We start from the raw sequence: 16,111 nt of genomic DNA on the forward strand, positions 1-16,111 counted from the left end.
ACTCCTTGCCAGAGGATGTTGTGAAGACCAAGACTACAACAGGGTTCAAAAAAGAACTAGATAAGTTCATGGAGGCTAGGTCCATCAATGGCTATTAGCCAGGATGGGTAAGGAATGGTGTCCCTAGCCTCTGTTCGGCAGAGGAAGGAGACGGACGGCAGGAGAGAGATCACTTGATCATTGCCTGTTAGGTTCATTTCCTCTGGGGCACCTGGCACTGGCCACTGTCGGAAGACAGGATACTGGGCTAGATGGACCTTTGCTCTGACTCAGTCTGGCCGTTCTTATGTTCGAGACACACCCGTCGGGGGGGGGCTACATTTCCTTGATCCTGCCTCAATGCAGGGGGACTGGACTAAATGGCCTCCTGAGGGCCTGGCTGGCCCCACATTTCTATGGGGCTGGTCCAGCTGTACCAGGTTATCACTGAGGCCGGGGCCTTGGGCTGCTGGGCTCACCGCCAGACCCCTTACGAAAGGTGGCGGGTGGTAAAGCAGGAGCAGAGTGGATGGAGAAAAGCTGTGTGTGAGCTAGAATGCTTGGCTCGTTCACACCCACACACCTTGGGCCAATGAAAGAGAGAACCTCACATCACCCTGTCGCTAACATCCTGGGACTCACAGGGCTACAGCAACGCTGCGTACGCAGTAGAGGGGCCATCCGTCGGTCAGGCGTTAGGGCCTCCAGGCCTCTTGCTTGGCCAGCATCTGGTCCTGGGGGTGGGGGAAATGTTCTTTGTAGTTAATCTTTGTCACGCTCCAGCAGCTTGGGACTGGCATCTCGGCCCGTTCAGGGAACTGACTTTAGCCACTTTGCAAACACCTGTGATGGGCTCCCAGCCCCGAGGGTACCGTGAGCCCGTCGGGCGTGAGCAGCAACGTTGCCATGGCCTAAGTGAGCTGGTTTGTAGCACAGCAGAAGCTGACGCCGGGGTCCTCAGGGGGCTGTGCTGGGCCCAGTTCATGACTAGCGCGTAGGTTAGTGCGGCACGTCCAGAGGAGCAACCCAAGCTACAGGCCCAGGTAACTCCCTGCCTTGGACTCCAGTTACCGGAGTAACACATGGGGGAAGGTGAAATTGTAACACTGCTGCTACACGAGGCTAAATGACCTTGCAGCTCCAGCAAGGGGCCTAGACAGCCCCCTGCCGCCTGCTCCATGACCTCCCACGGAGGGGGGGGAATGCACCAGATACAGGATGAACCGTACAGACAATTTTATCCCTTTCTATAACTCAAAGGCCAGACAGGGAGGCTCAAGCCTGCTCACTCCTACCCTGAGCTGCTCCCCCCTGTGGGCACTGCAGACACTGTGATTAACACTCAGATGCCCAACTCCCAATCTCTGGGTTAATGAATAAGAACAAAGTGATATTTTTATTAAATACAGAAAGTAGAATTTAAGTAGTTCCACGTGGTGACAGACAGAACAAAGTGAATTACCAAGCAAAATAAAATAAAACACACAAATCTATATCTAATCAAACTGAATACAGATAAAATCCTCACCCTTAGAGATGCAACACAGACTGGACACCTTCCTAGCCTGGGCACAATCCTTCCCCCTGGTACAGCCCTTCTTCCAGCTCAGATGGTAACTAGGGGATTCCTCATGATGGCTCCTCTCTCCCTTTGTTCTGCTCAGTGGAGAAGCACCAGGTTAAAGATGGATTCCAGTTCAGGTGACCATATCAGTGCCACCAGATTACAAGGTTGGACAGGCAGCAGTAGGATAGGCATGGGAGTCTAGGAGGTTTTTCAGGGGACAGGGAGGTGGGGTCCTGGGGAAGTTGGGGGGGTCTCAGGGGGGGGGCAGTTGGGGACAAGGAGAAGGAGGCTTAGATAGGGGCTGGGTCCCAAGGGGGGTTAGGGGCAGTTGTCTGGATAAGGACCAGTGGTGCTTAGATAGGGGTGGGGTCCTGGGGCAGTTGGGACAGAGGTCTGTGGATGCAGGCAGCCCAGAGCCCTCTGAAATATTGGTGGAGCAGAGCCCCTGATTTTGAATATTCCTGGGGCTTTAGCTCCACGAGCCCATATAAGTTGGCGCCCATGCAGGTGACATGATCACATGTCACTGCAGGACTTCAAGCCTTCATTCCTCCCAGCCTGACTCAGCGGAAGGCTGCCTGCAAACAGAGCCAGCCAGTCAATTGTCCTGGTTAATGGGAGCCATCAAGATTCCAAACCACCATTAATGGCCCACACTTTGCACAACTACAATAGGCCCTCAGAGTTGTATGTCATATTTCTAGTCCCAGATACAAGAGTGATACATTTACACAAATAGGATGACCACACTCAGTAGATTATAAGCTCTGTAATGATACCTTACAGGAGACCTTTTGCATGAAGCATATGCCAGTTACATTATATTCACTCATCAGCATATTTTTATAAAATCATATAGACTGCACCGGCGCAGCCGGCTCAGCAGAGCTGGGGGCCAGCGCTCGAGGTTGGGGAAGAGGCTTGTTGGCTAGAGACTTGCTAACCTAGTGAGCAGGGCTTTAAACTAGGTTTGATGATGGCAAGAGACAAAAGGCCCCAGCTGAGTCTGGCCCAGGGGGATGTGGGTGAGGGAGAGACAGGGGAAATCACAGACACATCTTTGCGCTCAATCCACTAAGGCAAGAAGTTTGGGGCAGAGCCAGGCTGAGGAATACTAGGGACTAATCACACTTTGCCATAGTTGGCATCACGGCTACACTGTGGGCTAAGGCACGACTGGAATATTGGTACAGACGGGGGCACACTGGTCCGGCAGGGAAAAGAGGCAGGAGGTCCCACCTGTATTACACCTGCACTTGAGGTTGACAGAGCGGGAGGGAGACCTCTGAAAATCTGTGGTGAGGCTAAAAGAGCGAAATCCTGGGTGATGTCACGGTAGGGCTCCGCTATCGACAACCTCACCAGGCAGAAGAGGTGGATGGGGCACTTCAACTACCCAGACATCTGCTGGGGGAAAATAGGACAGATTCTCCACCACGCCCTTCGGCTGCATTGGAGACACCTTTTTGTTACAGAGGGTGGTTTAAGAGTGGGTTGGACAAACACCGGCTGGGGCTGGGCTAGATAATACTGAGTCCTGCTTCAGTGCAGGGGACTGGCCTAGAGACCTCTCGCCGTCCCTTCCTGTCCTACATGTCTCTGGCAGAGCCTCCCACTGCTGAAATTGAGAAGATTTACTTTTCGTTTGAGGCCAGGTCAACAGTGCACCCTGCTGCCAGCGCAGCCCTGTAGATCGGGGGTGTGATCCATGACCCGGGGTGTGATCCCTGACCAAGGGCAGCTCTGTCCATGGGACCGGCAGCCCTCCCGCAGGCACGCTGCTGAAGGCAGCCTGACTGCCGCCCTCAGTGACAGCAGCCCCCTTTGTGGCTAGCACGCGCTTGCTGCACTGGTGTCTGGAGCTGCCCCTGTCCCTGCCTGACAGCAGTGCTGGAAAAACTCCATCGTGCAGATGCAGTTAGCTTAACAAGACAGCACTGTCTCTGCTCTAGCTGGTTTCATTTGGGGGGATGCACACTAGCTATCCTGGTAAGAGTGCAGCGGTGGCTGGCTAAGCTGCATCCATATCAGGAGTGCTTTCCTGGTAATTTCCTATACTGCCGGGCTTATCTGTGTCAGTGCGCCACAGAGAGACCTGGCCTTTCATCAGGGATGCGAGATCAGAACTCAACAAAGTGGGAATTTGAAAACCGATCAAAGGACATTTTCCTGCACATGTGATTAGACTGTGGAACGCTTTGCCACAGGCAGTCGGACCAAGATTATCGCGATCCCCAAAGCAAGCCAGAGTTTTAATTATTAACGTTAGTTAGTTGTGGCAAGGTAATCAAACTAAACCTGTCAGGGTTTAAGCCAACATCTAGCGATCAATTAGAAAACCACCATGGGGGTGGACACTGTTAGCGACGGGATACCAAACTCGATGGACACCAGAGCCGGCCCGGGCTGGCAAAGCCTTTATTCCCACCCTTTTTGCTTCTGTTTTTACCAGCAGAGGGATAAGGTCTCCTGTGTCAGAGCTGCTGCTTTTCCCCACTACGGGCTGCTTGGGCAGAGACACGACTTTCACTTTCTAGTTCTTAGGCTGTTAAAAATAACCAGCCAACCTGGCAGACCCGGGGCTACTTTCCAGTCACATTTCTGGTTAGTGACCTTGAGTTCCCCCCACCGCCCACGGACAGAGGCGCCCACAGACCAGTAATAAAAGCGCCAGCATCTTTAATTCAATGGAGACAACACAGAAATATTTACAAGCCCCCTCCCCCTGCCCCAGGGCTTTGGGATGTTTTCCGGGGGGGGGGGGGGGTGTCTGGGTGTGAGTATGGCTGTGAGCTCAGGAGTGTGACTGGAGTGTGTCCTTCCACCACCCTTCCGGCTGCTTCCTGCTAACTAGGGACCCAAATCTAGAGCGACCCCAGTGGGCGAGGAGCGCGCGTTCGGGCAGCCCAGCAGCATGAGCCCCAGGAAGTGCTTTAGCGGCCGTGCTGGGTTAGTGGCAGTGATCAGCGGGGCTGGGCTGGGCTGTGTCTGAGGCGGGGCAGGGGGAGAGCTACATTGGCATGCACCACACGTAGGCAACGACAGACATTCAGGGGCTCTGCTGCACTGCTCTTTACAAGCCAGAGCCCAAGTCAGCTGGGCTACAGTAAAACCAGTATCCTCCAGTGTCCAGGCCAGCTCTTCGGGGAGGCGGCTGACTACCGGCTGGTGTGGCCACGCTGCCATCCCAGAGGCTGGGTCCCTGCACACGGCTACAGCCAGTACTGCTTGCTGCAGGTGAGAGGCAGCTTGGGGGGCCGGCAGAACCCGGCTTGTCGCCTCTTGTAGCCCGGGTCATAGTAGTCCCACTCCAGCTCTCCCGAGGCCTGGGGGCACCCCCCCCCCCCGCTGTGCCAGCAGCCTCCGCGCTGTCCGATGACACGACCCGCAGCGAGACACCTGCGGGTCACAAGGGGGAGATGCTAGAAAGGCAGGTGGGCGGCCATGCCCCCCTCCCCCCGGTTCTCTTCCGCCCAGCTCAGGCTGTAGGCAAAGGCTGGGGTCTGTGCAGCATCGACGCTGGTAGTTACAGCCGTGGTAGCTAGGACAGGCGGACAGCCAGCAAGACGGTCACACTCTGCCCTGAGCGACACACGTTATATTGGCGCAAGCGGCAGTGCAGATAAGCCCTTAGATATCCAAGTTGCCAGGATCCCTTTAAATCCAACACAGGCAGCCAAGGAGCATTTGAGACTCAAATCCCCATCTCCTCCCTTGCCCCAGCATCGAGAGACTCTGCCAAGCCCGACACGGGCAGGCCCCCCAGGAGGCCAGCCAGCCCCTGCCCCTGGACAGGGCAGACCCAAGCCTGCTAGCTCCCACACCTTGAATACAGGGTGCACCATGGGTTTAGTTCGGGGCATTGTGATATTTTCTGTCTTGTTGTCTAGCACTTCCCTCATTGGGCCTGACATTCGGTTTGCTTTTTTGCCGCCTGCTGCACATTGAGTGGATGATTTCAGAGAACTCTCCACAGTGACTCCAAGAGCTTTCTTGAGCAGTAACAGCTTTAGATGTAGAGTTGGGATTTTTCCAATGTGCATTTATCAACACTGAATTTCATCCTTGGTGTTACCCAGTCACGTGAGGTCCCTTTGTAACTCCTCAAAGGCAGCTTTACACTTGACTATCTTTGTATCATCTGCAGCCTACCCCCTTTTGCAGATCACTGGTGAATATGTGACCAGCACTGGTCCCCGTACAGAGCCCTGGGGCATATGAATGGTGGATAGACTGGGGTCCTGCTCCAGGGCAGGCCAGCCCTCCCTGGCAGGCGCAGGAAGGGCTGGTGCTCAAAGGGTTAAAGCAGCCAGCTCCCCCCTGGCAAAGCGTGGAGGGATTTGCACTCTCCCCCCCACCCCGCTGACTCCTTCAGCCCCCCCAGCTGCAGGAACAGCCCCCCAGGGTGGTGAAAGGTGCCCCTGGGCTGTGAACACTGGGCAGGGCCCATTGCTCATCTCATTAAGCACCAACCTAGCAGTAGGGCCAGCAAAACCAGGCTGTAACTGAGGGGGAAACCGAGGCACAGCCCTTGTGCAGCAGGCTGTTCAGCGAGATGCCCGCTCTGGGGCTGGGTGGCCGCCGTTAGGCACTCAGCTCTCACGGGACAGCCATGGTGGCAGAGGCAGAGAGCCTGGCATGGGGAGGGCTCAGCCAGACCCTTGCAGGGAGGTTTGTCGTTCTCCTTAGTACATCTCCCAGGCTGGTAGCCCCTGGTGGCTGGGTGCACAGACACAGCCCTGCCCTGCAGACCTCCCCAGTGCCAAGAGCAGGACCCAGGAGTCCTGACTCCCAGCCAAGACGCACCCCAGCTCTCCGCTGGCTGAACCCCCTTTGTTCCAGCACAGGACGGCAGCAGAGAGCCAGGGGCAGCCGGACTGCGCTGCCATGGAGAGGCCCCATTTGAGAAGTGCTGGTCCCCAGAGGTGGGTGCCCAGCACCACCGAGTCCAGCCCTAAGGGACGCCCTTGCCCGTAGCCCTGTGTTTTGCAGTAACAGCTAGAGGCCCCCTTCAGGAGTCCAGCCCCCCTTGGTGTCCACCCAGCCCCTGCCTCACAGCACCCACCCTCCAGCTCAGCTTGTAGCACCAGCCAGCCCCACTTCTCTGCCCTGAGTGTGGACGCTTGGTGGCCGCGCTGGAGGGCTGAGCAAGCCCCTATGTCCCCTGGGGCGGCTGGTGTGGGGCAGAGGGGGCAGAAAACCCCAGAGCCAGGACTGCGGGAAACACTTTATTGTCACTTACCAACACAAAGCACAGCGGGAAGCCGCCGACCTGCAGGCCTAAGCCGCGGCTGGCCGGTGTCCATTTGGGGCCAGTTTCACCAGCGCAGAGTACCCCCGCCCGGCCCAGAGCCGGCTCCAAGAGCCCCTTTCCCCCCACAAGAGCCTCCAGGGCCAGGGACGCTGCTGCACCTAAAGCCCAGGGGGCCGAGCAGGACTGGAGGGATGCAAGGCATGGCCCCTGGCCGCCTGTGGTGGGCAATGCCCTGGCACGAGGCTGAATTACAGCCTGCGGCCGGCACCCGAGCCCTCAGGCCAGGGCAGTGGTAGCCAGGGACCAGCAGAGTGCCTGCAGCAAGGGGCGGCTGTCGAGAAGGGATGGCGGGGAGGCAGGCCCGGGCTGGCGGTGCTGGGGAGACAGGGCCAGCTGGCAGGGCTGTGGAGGGGACGGATACTGGAGAGGGGAGGCCGGCAGCTGCTGCAGCGGAGCGGGTGGCTGGGACGGGACTGGGAGCAGCCGTGGGTACTTGGGATGCACGGGAAGGGCCTGCTGGCGCTGCTCTGACTGGGGGGGCAGCTGCCGAGGTGGGGCCTGCCAGTGCTGCCTTGGCCAGGCTGGGAGCAGGAGCAGGGGGGCGCACTGGTGGCGCAGCGGAGGGGGCTGCGGCCAGTGGGTGGGGGAGGATGGAAGCCAGAGAGATGGGGGCTGCAGTGGAGGGGTGTGCCAGGGCTGCAGGGGCAGGGATGGGAGCTGGAGGGGTGGGGCCTGCGGCTGAGGCACAGGCTCAGTGGGGCACCAGCGAGGTGGGGCCTGCACGCAATGCAATGAAAGCGGCTGCTGGGGCCGTGCGGGCTGGGACAGGAGCAGGGCAGGCTGCACAGGTGGGGTGGAAGCAAGCGGGCACTGGGTCTCCAGGATCTGCTTTTGGCAGTTTAGTGCAGTATCAAGGTAACCGCCTGGCCCCTCCCTCCCCTGGGACGGCGCCAGCGGCTGCGTGCCAGGGTGAAGGGCTTCCCCTCGCGGCTTCTTCGGCAGCCACAGGCCGGGGCGCGCCGGGTCCTTCCTCTTCAGGCCGGCTGACGTGGTACCGTCGGGGGAGGCTGGGAGGGTCGGGGGCGCCTCTAAGCAGGGCACGGGGGTGCTGCTCATTCTCACAGGGTCACCCTCCAGGCCTGCGGAGGAGAAGCAGAGGCCAGGGTGAGGATTCAGAGCAGGAGCTAGCGATCAGGCCAGACAGCAAGTGCTGCACGGGCACAGGCTGGCTCAGCCCCACTGAGCCAGGTGCCCCCGGGAACACAGCCCATCCCCCCGGGTTTACAGCGCTGGCACTCAGGTGTCCAAAGTCAGATGCACCCGAGAAGTCAGGCCCCTGGCGGCTCGAGCTGGGCTTACAAGGCAGCCGAAGCCAGTGGCCATTTTCGGTCGGCACAGGCCCGAGTGGCCCGTCAGTCACAGGCAGAGGCAGGAGCAGGAGCTCAATGTGATGTGTCCTGTCCCTTGCTGGGACAAGGCCCCCTGCCTTCCTACAGCCACCGGACGAAGCCCCAGTTAAGTCAGGGCTTCCCTCCCGGCTGCCTGCTTTGGCCAGTGCCGGACTGGGGGGTGGGGTTCCCTGTGCGGATTTTGCTGGGGTGTCCTGCCCCGCCTCGCAGGCGAGATTTGATGGGGCACGTGAGCAGACAGTCCCAAGAACTGCCTCAGAGCAAGGTCCTGGCTCCCCCCGCTGCTCCACAGGGGCCCAGCACAGCCGGCTGCAGGGCCACTTGCTCAGATCTTTGCCTGGGGCTGGCACATCTCTGGGAGCCTGGGGTCAGTCAGTGCTCGTAGGACTGGCTGGGCTTGGTACATACACGGCCAGAGACATCTGAAGAGAACACCAGGCAGCCACCCCCGCCCCCACAGCGCCAGCCCCCACCGTGCCAGCCATCTGTCCACCCATCCCTCCACATATTAATGCCAGGACATAAAGGGCTTGTCTCCATTGAGAAGATAATTCAGATTAAGGGTGCCTTAAATTTGCACCCATCCTAGCTATTCTGGACTAGCTTCCCGTGTGAACGCTCTTATTCTGAATTGAGTTCTTTATAATAATAATAATAATAATCCACTTAATCCACTTCCAAAGCTAAATTTGGAATGAAGAACTCAATTCAGAATAAGAGCGTTCACACAGGCAGCTAATCCAGAATAGCTCCCTGTGTAGACAAGCCTGAGAGCTCTTAATGGAGATCAAACAATATAGCACCTGCTAGAAACATCTCCAGGTCTTCTGCTTCCCCACTGTCAGACTCCTCTTCCGTGAGAGAGCCGGCGCTGTCCAGGTCCGTCGAGCCGGCGCTGTCCAGGTCCGTCGAGCCGGCGCTGTCCTCACAGGGATGCTCCAAGTCATACATCAGCTTGGTGACCTCACCCCCAAGGATCGCGTGCAGCTCCTGGTAGAACGGGCAGCGGCCCCGCCCCACCCCGATCTGGCAGTGGAAGTATTGCTTCATCATGGCATTGGCCTTCACACGGCACTGCTGTGGCGATCGCCTGACTCCCGCTCCCGTGAGCTCCAGGGACATCTCCCGGGCCAGTGGCACGCCGTGTGCCACCTGGTCTGCTATGTCCTTCCAGACTGAGAGCAGGCTCCTCATCTCCGCCTCCGACCACACTGGGCCAGCGCCGGTTTGGGAAGTGGAGAGAGGGAGAGGTCAGTAACAAGCAGGTGCCACAGCCAGGTGTGTTAGCGCTGCTGTCCCAGCCCCCCAGCTCCACCCATGGCCAGAGCCAGCCGCTGCCTAGGAAGGCACGACTCCTCCAGCCCCGCCTGTTAGCGGTTGGCTCTGCTCCAGCCCAGACGGAGTCATATGGACACTCTCACTGGACCTTGTGGCAGTGAGTTCCCCAGGCAAGGTGTGCAGCTGCTGAAGATCTGCCTGCTCCAGGTGGGTTCTGTGATCCTTCGGTCTAGCTCTGGCTGGGTTTAGAGTGCGGGAGCTGGCCTGGGGTAGACAGAAGGTCAGACTCGATGACCCATGCCTTAACCTCAAAGACTGTCTCCTCTCAGAACAGCCTCAGGCTCTCCCAGCCTTCAGTTCTCCTGGCCCAGCTGACCCCAGCCATTTCCTTCTCTAGAGACGGGGTGAGCAGAACGGAGCGCTAGTCCCAGGGCGAGGCGTCCCACTGAACCACGGGATGGCGTTGCTAGAGTACCGGTATCTGCTGTAGACTGCACGAGCACCTCGTCCTGCGGGGTGGCCGGTGCCAGGGCACAGTGGATGGGGATCGCATGAGTACAGGGGCGCGCCCTGTAGGCATCTCCCGATGTAGGCTGTCCTGGGAAGCAGGGGTTTGAGGTCCCAGGCCCTATATTCTGGCTATGCCCCAGGAGGAAGCAAAGCCCTGCTGAGGCAGGGTCAGCACCAAGAACCGAGTCGTGTGTGGATGCTGGCTGAGCGGGGCCGTGCCAGGCTAACCTACTCTCCTGGGGACAGCGAGGGCTCCAGGAGGGCCCTTCGCTGAGCCAGCTGAGGATGCCAGAAACTCACTCCATGGGGCATCCTGGCCTCTGGCGCCCAGAGTGCTGATCTGTGGCACACGGAGCTCCCTCCATCAGGCATCTCTAGCCCCACGGGTGGCCAAAGCAGAGTTTCCTGTGAGCGTGTGCGACTCAGGCTCCTCCCCAGCGCTGTGCTGGAGACCCCCACCCCCGCCCCCCAACCTAACGAGGCAAATTACCACCCACCTCCACGTGTGTAGTTGGAGTCCTGCTGGGGCCGCCCAGGGACAAGAGAATCCAGGACCTGCTGCAGGCTGGTGGCCACGGTACCGCCCCGCTTCCTAGTGCCTGCCCAGCCTCGGAACCAGGGCATCTGCAAGGGGCAGGAGTTCAGCGTTACTGTCTGGGTAACGAGGGCAGATCCCCTGCTCGAGGGGAACCTCGCCCAGTCAATGATCTCGTCTCCTCCGCCTGCTGGAATGGCTCAACGGCTGCAGGTCGAAGCTAGACACGGTCAGACTGGAACAAGGTGTACATTTGACAGCGAGGGTCGTTAACCATCGGAACCAAGGGTCATAATGGATTCTCCATCCCTGACCAGTTTCAAATCAAGATTGGATGCTTTTCTTCTCAGAACACAGGACGCAGGGACACCCAATGAAATTAACAGGCAGCAGGTTTAAAACAAACCAAATGAAACTCGTTGCCAGAGGATGCTGTGAAGGCCAAGACTATAACAGGGCTCAAAAAAGACCTAGATCAGTGCCTGGAGGACAGGTCCATCAATGGTCAGTGGCACAGCCCCATGCTCTGGGTGTCCCTAAAATTCTCACTGCCAGAAGCTGGGAAATGAGCAACAAGGGATGATCACTTAATTGCCCTGCTCTGGGGCACCTGGCACTGGCCACTGTCAGAGGACAGGATACTGGGCTGGATGGACCTTTGGTCTGACCCAGTCTGGCCCTTCTTATGATCTGCTGTAGGAATTGTTTCAGGGCAGGTATCCTGCCTGCCTTGTGCCGGAGGTCACAGATCACAGTGGTCCCTTCTGGCCTTGGAATCTGGGGCTCTATTAACCTACGGAGGTTTCCGTCCTGTGCCCATCACCGTAGTATCGAGCTCCTTCCAGCCGTGCGTTACGCATCTGGCCTCTCCTGGGGTTTAATGGCCTCTGCGTGGCCAGGGAGAGGAGACAATACTACGGACTCTGTCATGTCTAGCAGCCCCAGCGGTGGCCCAGGGCCCGGCCCAGACAGTCCCTGCCCCAGGGAGCGCTGCGGACACTGCGGAGGGTGACCAGGGAGAGAGCCAGGTGCAGGAACCTGCTTTCCCCTCAGAGCCACAGGCCTCCTGTGCTTGGAACAGGAGAGACGGGCCCTGGCCGGTGGGCTGCGGCGGAGCAGGGCCAGTTTAATGCTGAGGGCTGGAGGAGCAGGGCCAGGAGACAGCCCGGGCGTTACGGCCCTGCTCCCCAGAGGTACCCTGCTGCCTGGCGCCCATTGATTTCAGTGAGTGCTAAGTGGGTCTGGGCCCGCGGCACCACCTCGCCTGCATGCAGCTGGCCTGGGAACCACGGTACCAGCCCCTGCTTTCCCCAAGGCACCGGCTCTGGCCCGCAGGCAGAGATGTGGCATCACAGATGCCGGTTCGAGACAGCCGCTAGGACGGACAAGCCAGCGGCCTGGCTACGCCATTCCCACAAGGGGGGGCCGCCTGGCCCAATGCCCTGCAGCCCTTCCCAGGGTGGCTAGGCCCCAGACTTACCCTGGAGCTGGGTTCCAGCAGGTTGTCCCCATGCAAGCCCGAGATGGGGAGAAAAGCCACAGTTGCTGGGTTCTTGCCCAGCTGGCGGAGGCAGGCGCACACTGCCTGGGTGATCTCCTGGTAGCGCTGGCAGCTGTAGGGAGGCTGCGTGGCATCCATCTTGTTCACACAGACGACGAGCTGCTTGGCCGGCAGGTTGCAGGCCAAGAGGACCTGCTGGCAGGTGACAGCGCAGCCGGCCTCACGCTGTCCCCCGGCCGCAGGGACCAGCAGCACAGCAGCGCCGGCCTGGGGGAGACGAGAGCTGGTTAATGCCCAGAGAACCCGGGTGTTACCGACGCGATGCACACGAAGCCAGGAACCCAGACACGAGCGCTGGGGCCACCAGCAACGTAACAGCCACCCGTCGAGGGCACGGAGCAGCCCCCTCCCACTGGGGCCGGGCGCGCCATCTGGCGCTGGGGCCCCCCTCCCACTGGGGCCGGGCGCGGCAATGGGGCAGGGAGGCAGGCATAGGGATTCCGCTGCAGGGCAGGGTGCAGATACCCTCTTTGGGGTGGGCTGGGTGAGGAGCTGTAGTGACTAGGGGGGGCAACCCCCCACATCCCCCAGGAGAGGAAAGGGAGGAAGGAGACAGGAGTGAGGTGGGGGGGGGGGGGGTGGCAGAGCCAAGGGCCGACAGCCATGGCCTATGTGTAGTTACTGCTAAGGCCATGTGTCCTGCGACCTCCTGGGGGAGAATTAAAGAGCATCAGCAGAATTACTGCCGGCCAAGAAACGGCCGGTTGGACAAAGGGCCCCGCGGCCAAGCCCGCCCGTTCGGCTGTCCGAGGTACCCGGGTGGCCACAGCCCAGCGTCTGACCGAGCCTTGGCCGGCGTTCCGCTAACCGGCGCGCGGCCACGGGGTAAAGCGGGTTAGCGGCGGGAAGTCTTTAAAGCAAGATCTAGAGTTCTGAGGCGGGAAGAGACGGTTAAATCTTCCCGTCCGGCCTCCCGCCAGAGACCCAGCCGTGACGCAGCCTCCGAGTGCTGGAGAACCACGCCCCTCGCCCCCGCAGCCCTGGGTGAGTTCCAGCCAGCAGATCCTGGGTTTGTCAGTGAGCTCCCCACCAACCAAGACCCCAGCCAGCCCCAGCCCTTCTGGTAATGCACCCCCAGGCTGGCACTTACCGGAGCGCTGCCTGGGAACGGGTCACCGGGCAGCCCCCCAGGCTCCAGGGAATCGACAACGATGACCTCGTACTTTGGGGTCTTGAAGTGCTGCAGGAGGTGACTGGGGGCTGCGCCCTGCCCCTGCTCTGCTCTCGGCCTGTCCAGCACCCGGGCATGTGTGGGGGGGCTCTTCCCTGTCTGCACGGGGAGGGATGCTGGTTACAGTTCTCGTATGAGCCAACGAGAGCCACCTATCCTCAGACGAGGTGCCCACAGAGCAACCAGCTGCAGCAAACCTCAGCCTCCCTTCGCCCCCCTGCCCATCATCCCCCCTCTGCGTGCAGCAGACACGCCACCCATGGTGCCGGGAGTCTATGGGAATGGGCCTGGCGAGTGTCCCAGGGACCCATCTCCTCGGGACGGGGAGCTGCCCTTTGTCCGACGCACCCGGCACAACTGGGAGCTTCTCTCAGCTACGGGAGAGTGAGCTTATGCTGGGGCAGCCTGGCTGAGGCCTGGGAGTCAGTGGTTCTAATCCTGCTTCTCCCACCAGCTGCTGCCCTTGGGCAGCGCTTCATTTGTAGCGAAAGAGGTGCTGGAGCTCAAGCATTGCTGATGCAGCAAGCCCAGGGGCAATGAACTGCCAAGCCCTGGCAGAAGGGAAGCCCTGGCCTTGGGGCGGAATTCCCAGGGGTGGGCACTGGTTCGGGGAATGCAACCAGACACGGGCATGGACCTCGGAGTCACGCCCCCAGGCTCAGCCAGGCCGCGGCACCCAGAGCTACTGATCTGCCCCTCCCCATGCGCTATGGGGAGCAGACGGGCCTTCCTCGCCCGGCCAGGGGCCAAGGCTGCAAAGCTCCGTGGAAGTGCCCAGGGGAAACGCCGGGCTCCTGGGGCTACTCGCTGCTGTGCTGGACGGAGGCCGGGCAGGGTGTTCCAGCACCGGGTGTTCAGTTTTGTTACACTGGAAAGTGAAGCCCCATTTCCCAGGGAATCTCCCTGGGCGACTGGGGAGCTCCCGGGACTCCGGGGCCAAGGAAGCGACCCCCAGCTCAGGCCGGGAGGGGTGTCGATTTCACAGCACCTAACCCGCTGTTTGGCACATCCGTTTCACTAGCCCTCGGCCTGGGGTGCAGCACCAGCGAGGGGTGATTCTGACCAGGACAGTCAGACTGCGCACCCCCAGGTGACAGCCCAGTTAGCCTCCCCTCGGGGAATAGCTGTTGGTACAGCGGCACTGACCCTGCTCCCGGGCTGAGACTAGCTGCTACGTTGCAAGACAAGGCCCTGGGAGACAAGCTCGTCAGGCTCCAACTCCCCTTCCCCTTGGCGTGAGGGCTGAGAAATCCTCTCTCGGCAGGACTGCGTCCTCCCGCTGCCCAGAGAAGAGACACCCCGGGTCACTCTGAGCCCATCTGCTCTGCCAGCAGGAGGGGGCCTGCAGAAACGCTTCACGGAAACCCCAACCCCACTGTTTGTGGGTCCCCCCGTAGAACGGGCGTTAGGCAGAGGGACCTCACGGACCGTCTCATGGCAGAGCTCCCCCCCACGCCGTCCAGCCCAGGCTCTGGGAGCGAGAGGTGGGGGACAGGGCTAACGGGCACTCGTCTGCCTGTGGACGCCCTCTGGCCGCGGTTACCTGTCTCTGGGGTTTCTCCAGACTCTTCCAGCTGTCACCCCCTTTGCAGAGCAGGTGTCTAGTCATGGTGGATTTCCCAGAGGCCTCTGGGCCGAGCACCAGGATCTGGAGCAGAGTCTGGCTCATGGGGCCACGGTGCAGCAGCTGCTGTTGCAGGGGAGGCAGGAGAGCGTCAGGGGCTGTCTGCACCCAGGGCGAGCCGCCAGCGGAGACGCTGGGACCCAAGGAGGGGCAAGCCCTGGATTACACGGGGCAGTGCAGCCATGCGGCGGGGGCCGGCCGGTCCACACACAGGGGCTGGCTGCTCAGAGACCCGCAGGCTCTCATGCCCTCAGAGCGGTGCCCGCAGAGCTCACGGCGTACACTGGGGTGCTGTGCATCCCCCCATTCCTCCCAGGAGTCCCCCTCCCTGCCCCCTATTATTTCAGGGACTCCCCACTACTCCCCCTGACCGGGGGTCTGTATGCCCCCCATTTCCCTCCCTCCCATAGCAGGCTCCTGGTAGCAGCTGTCTGCACCCCCTTTTCCAGAGCAGGGATTCTGTGTGCACCCCCATTCTCACCTTTCTGGGTCCCCCAGTCTCCTCCCAGCCCCCTGCCCCCATACCAGCCTCCCCCAGCCAGGTAGGGTGTGCCCCAGGCACAACCCCATTCCCCCCCCCAGGGGAGAGAAGCATTCAGTGTGCTGGGAGGATGGGCCAGCTATTGTTAGGCTGGGAGGTGCTAATGGGTGCAATCAGCCAGTCTGAGCTATAGGCAACTGCCCAGGTAGCTGCCGTCAAGGCAGGGCGAGGCCTTCGCAAGCGCAGCTCATGAGCCCCAGGTCCCTAAACTCGCTGGCTCCAACCCCCTGCCCCTCACCAGGGAGGTGCTGGGAGAGCAGAAGCGCACTGGCCCCTCAGACTGGCCCATACAGACTGGGGCCAGAGGAGCAGCTGGGCTACCCGGCTGGGGGCAGGGAATCCAGGCTGATCTCCCCAGCACCCAGCCCATCCTGCTGGCATCTCCCCCAGCCGCCCAGCTCCAGCCTCTCATGGAGCCAGTGTCCAGCGCCCCCCACGACAGACTCAGGGCCACGTGGGGCTGGAGCCGTCATGGGTCCAGCTCCTGTGTGGAGCCAGCACCAGGCACCCTCACGAGGGCTGCTTCCTCCGCCCCCTCCAGGGGAGCTTTTAAACCAGTTGGGGAGCGGGGAGCCCCAGCCCTGCATTGCAGACCAGGCCAGGCTCCCAGGGCCCCTCACAGAGCCAGCCCCCAAGCCGGCCAGCCAGCCTTACCTCTGTCCCAGCACTGACTCCAGACACT

General features: G+C 60.5%; 1 protein-coding gene across 1 annotated transcript; it reads right to left on the reverse strand.

Annotated features, from left to right (window-relative positions):
* Positions 1-6,278: 6,278 nt before the first annotated feature.
* Positions 6,279-16,111, reverse strand: LOC120408241. Its single transcript, XM_039544943.1, has 7 exons — positions 16,084-16,111; positions 14,808-14,954; positions 13,184-13,363; positions 12,013-12,300; positions 10,495-10,621; positions 9,013-9,420; positions 6,279-7,939 (listed from the first exon to the last, which is right to left on the reverse strand). The coding sequence occupies exons 2-7, from the start codon at positions 14,931-14,933 to the stop codon at positions 7,077-7,079; spliced, it is 1,992 nt and encodes a 663-aa protein (XP_039400877.1). The 5' UTR covers positions 14,934-14,954; positions 16,084-16,111; the 3' UTR covers positions 6,279-7,076.

Source organism: Mauremys reevesii, linkage group 6, assembly GCF_016161935.1.
Source record: "Mauremys reevesii isolate NIE-2019 linkage group 6, ASM1616193v1, whole genome shotgun sequence".
Lineage (NCBI taxonomy): Eukaryota > Metazoa > Chordata > Testudines > Geoemydidae > Mauremys > Mauremys reevesii.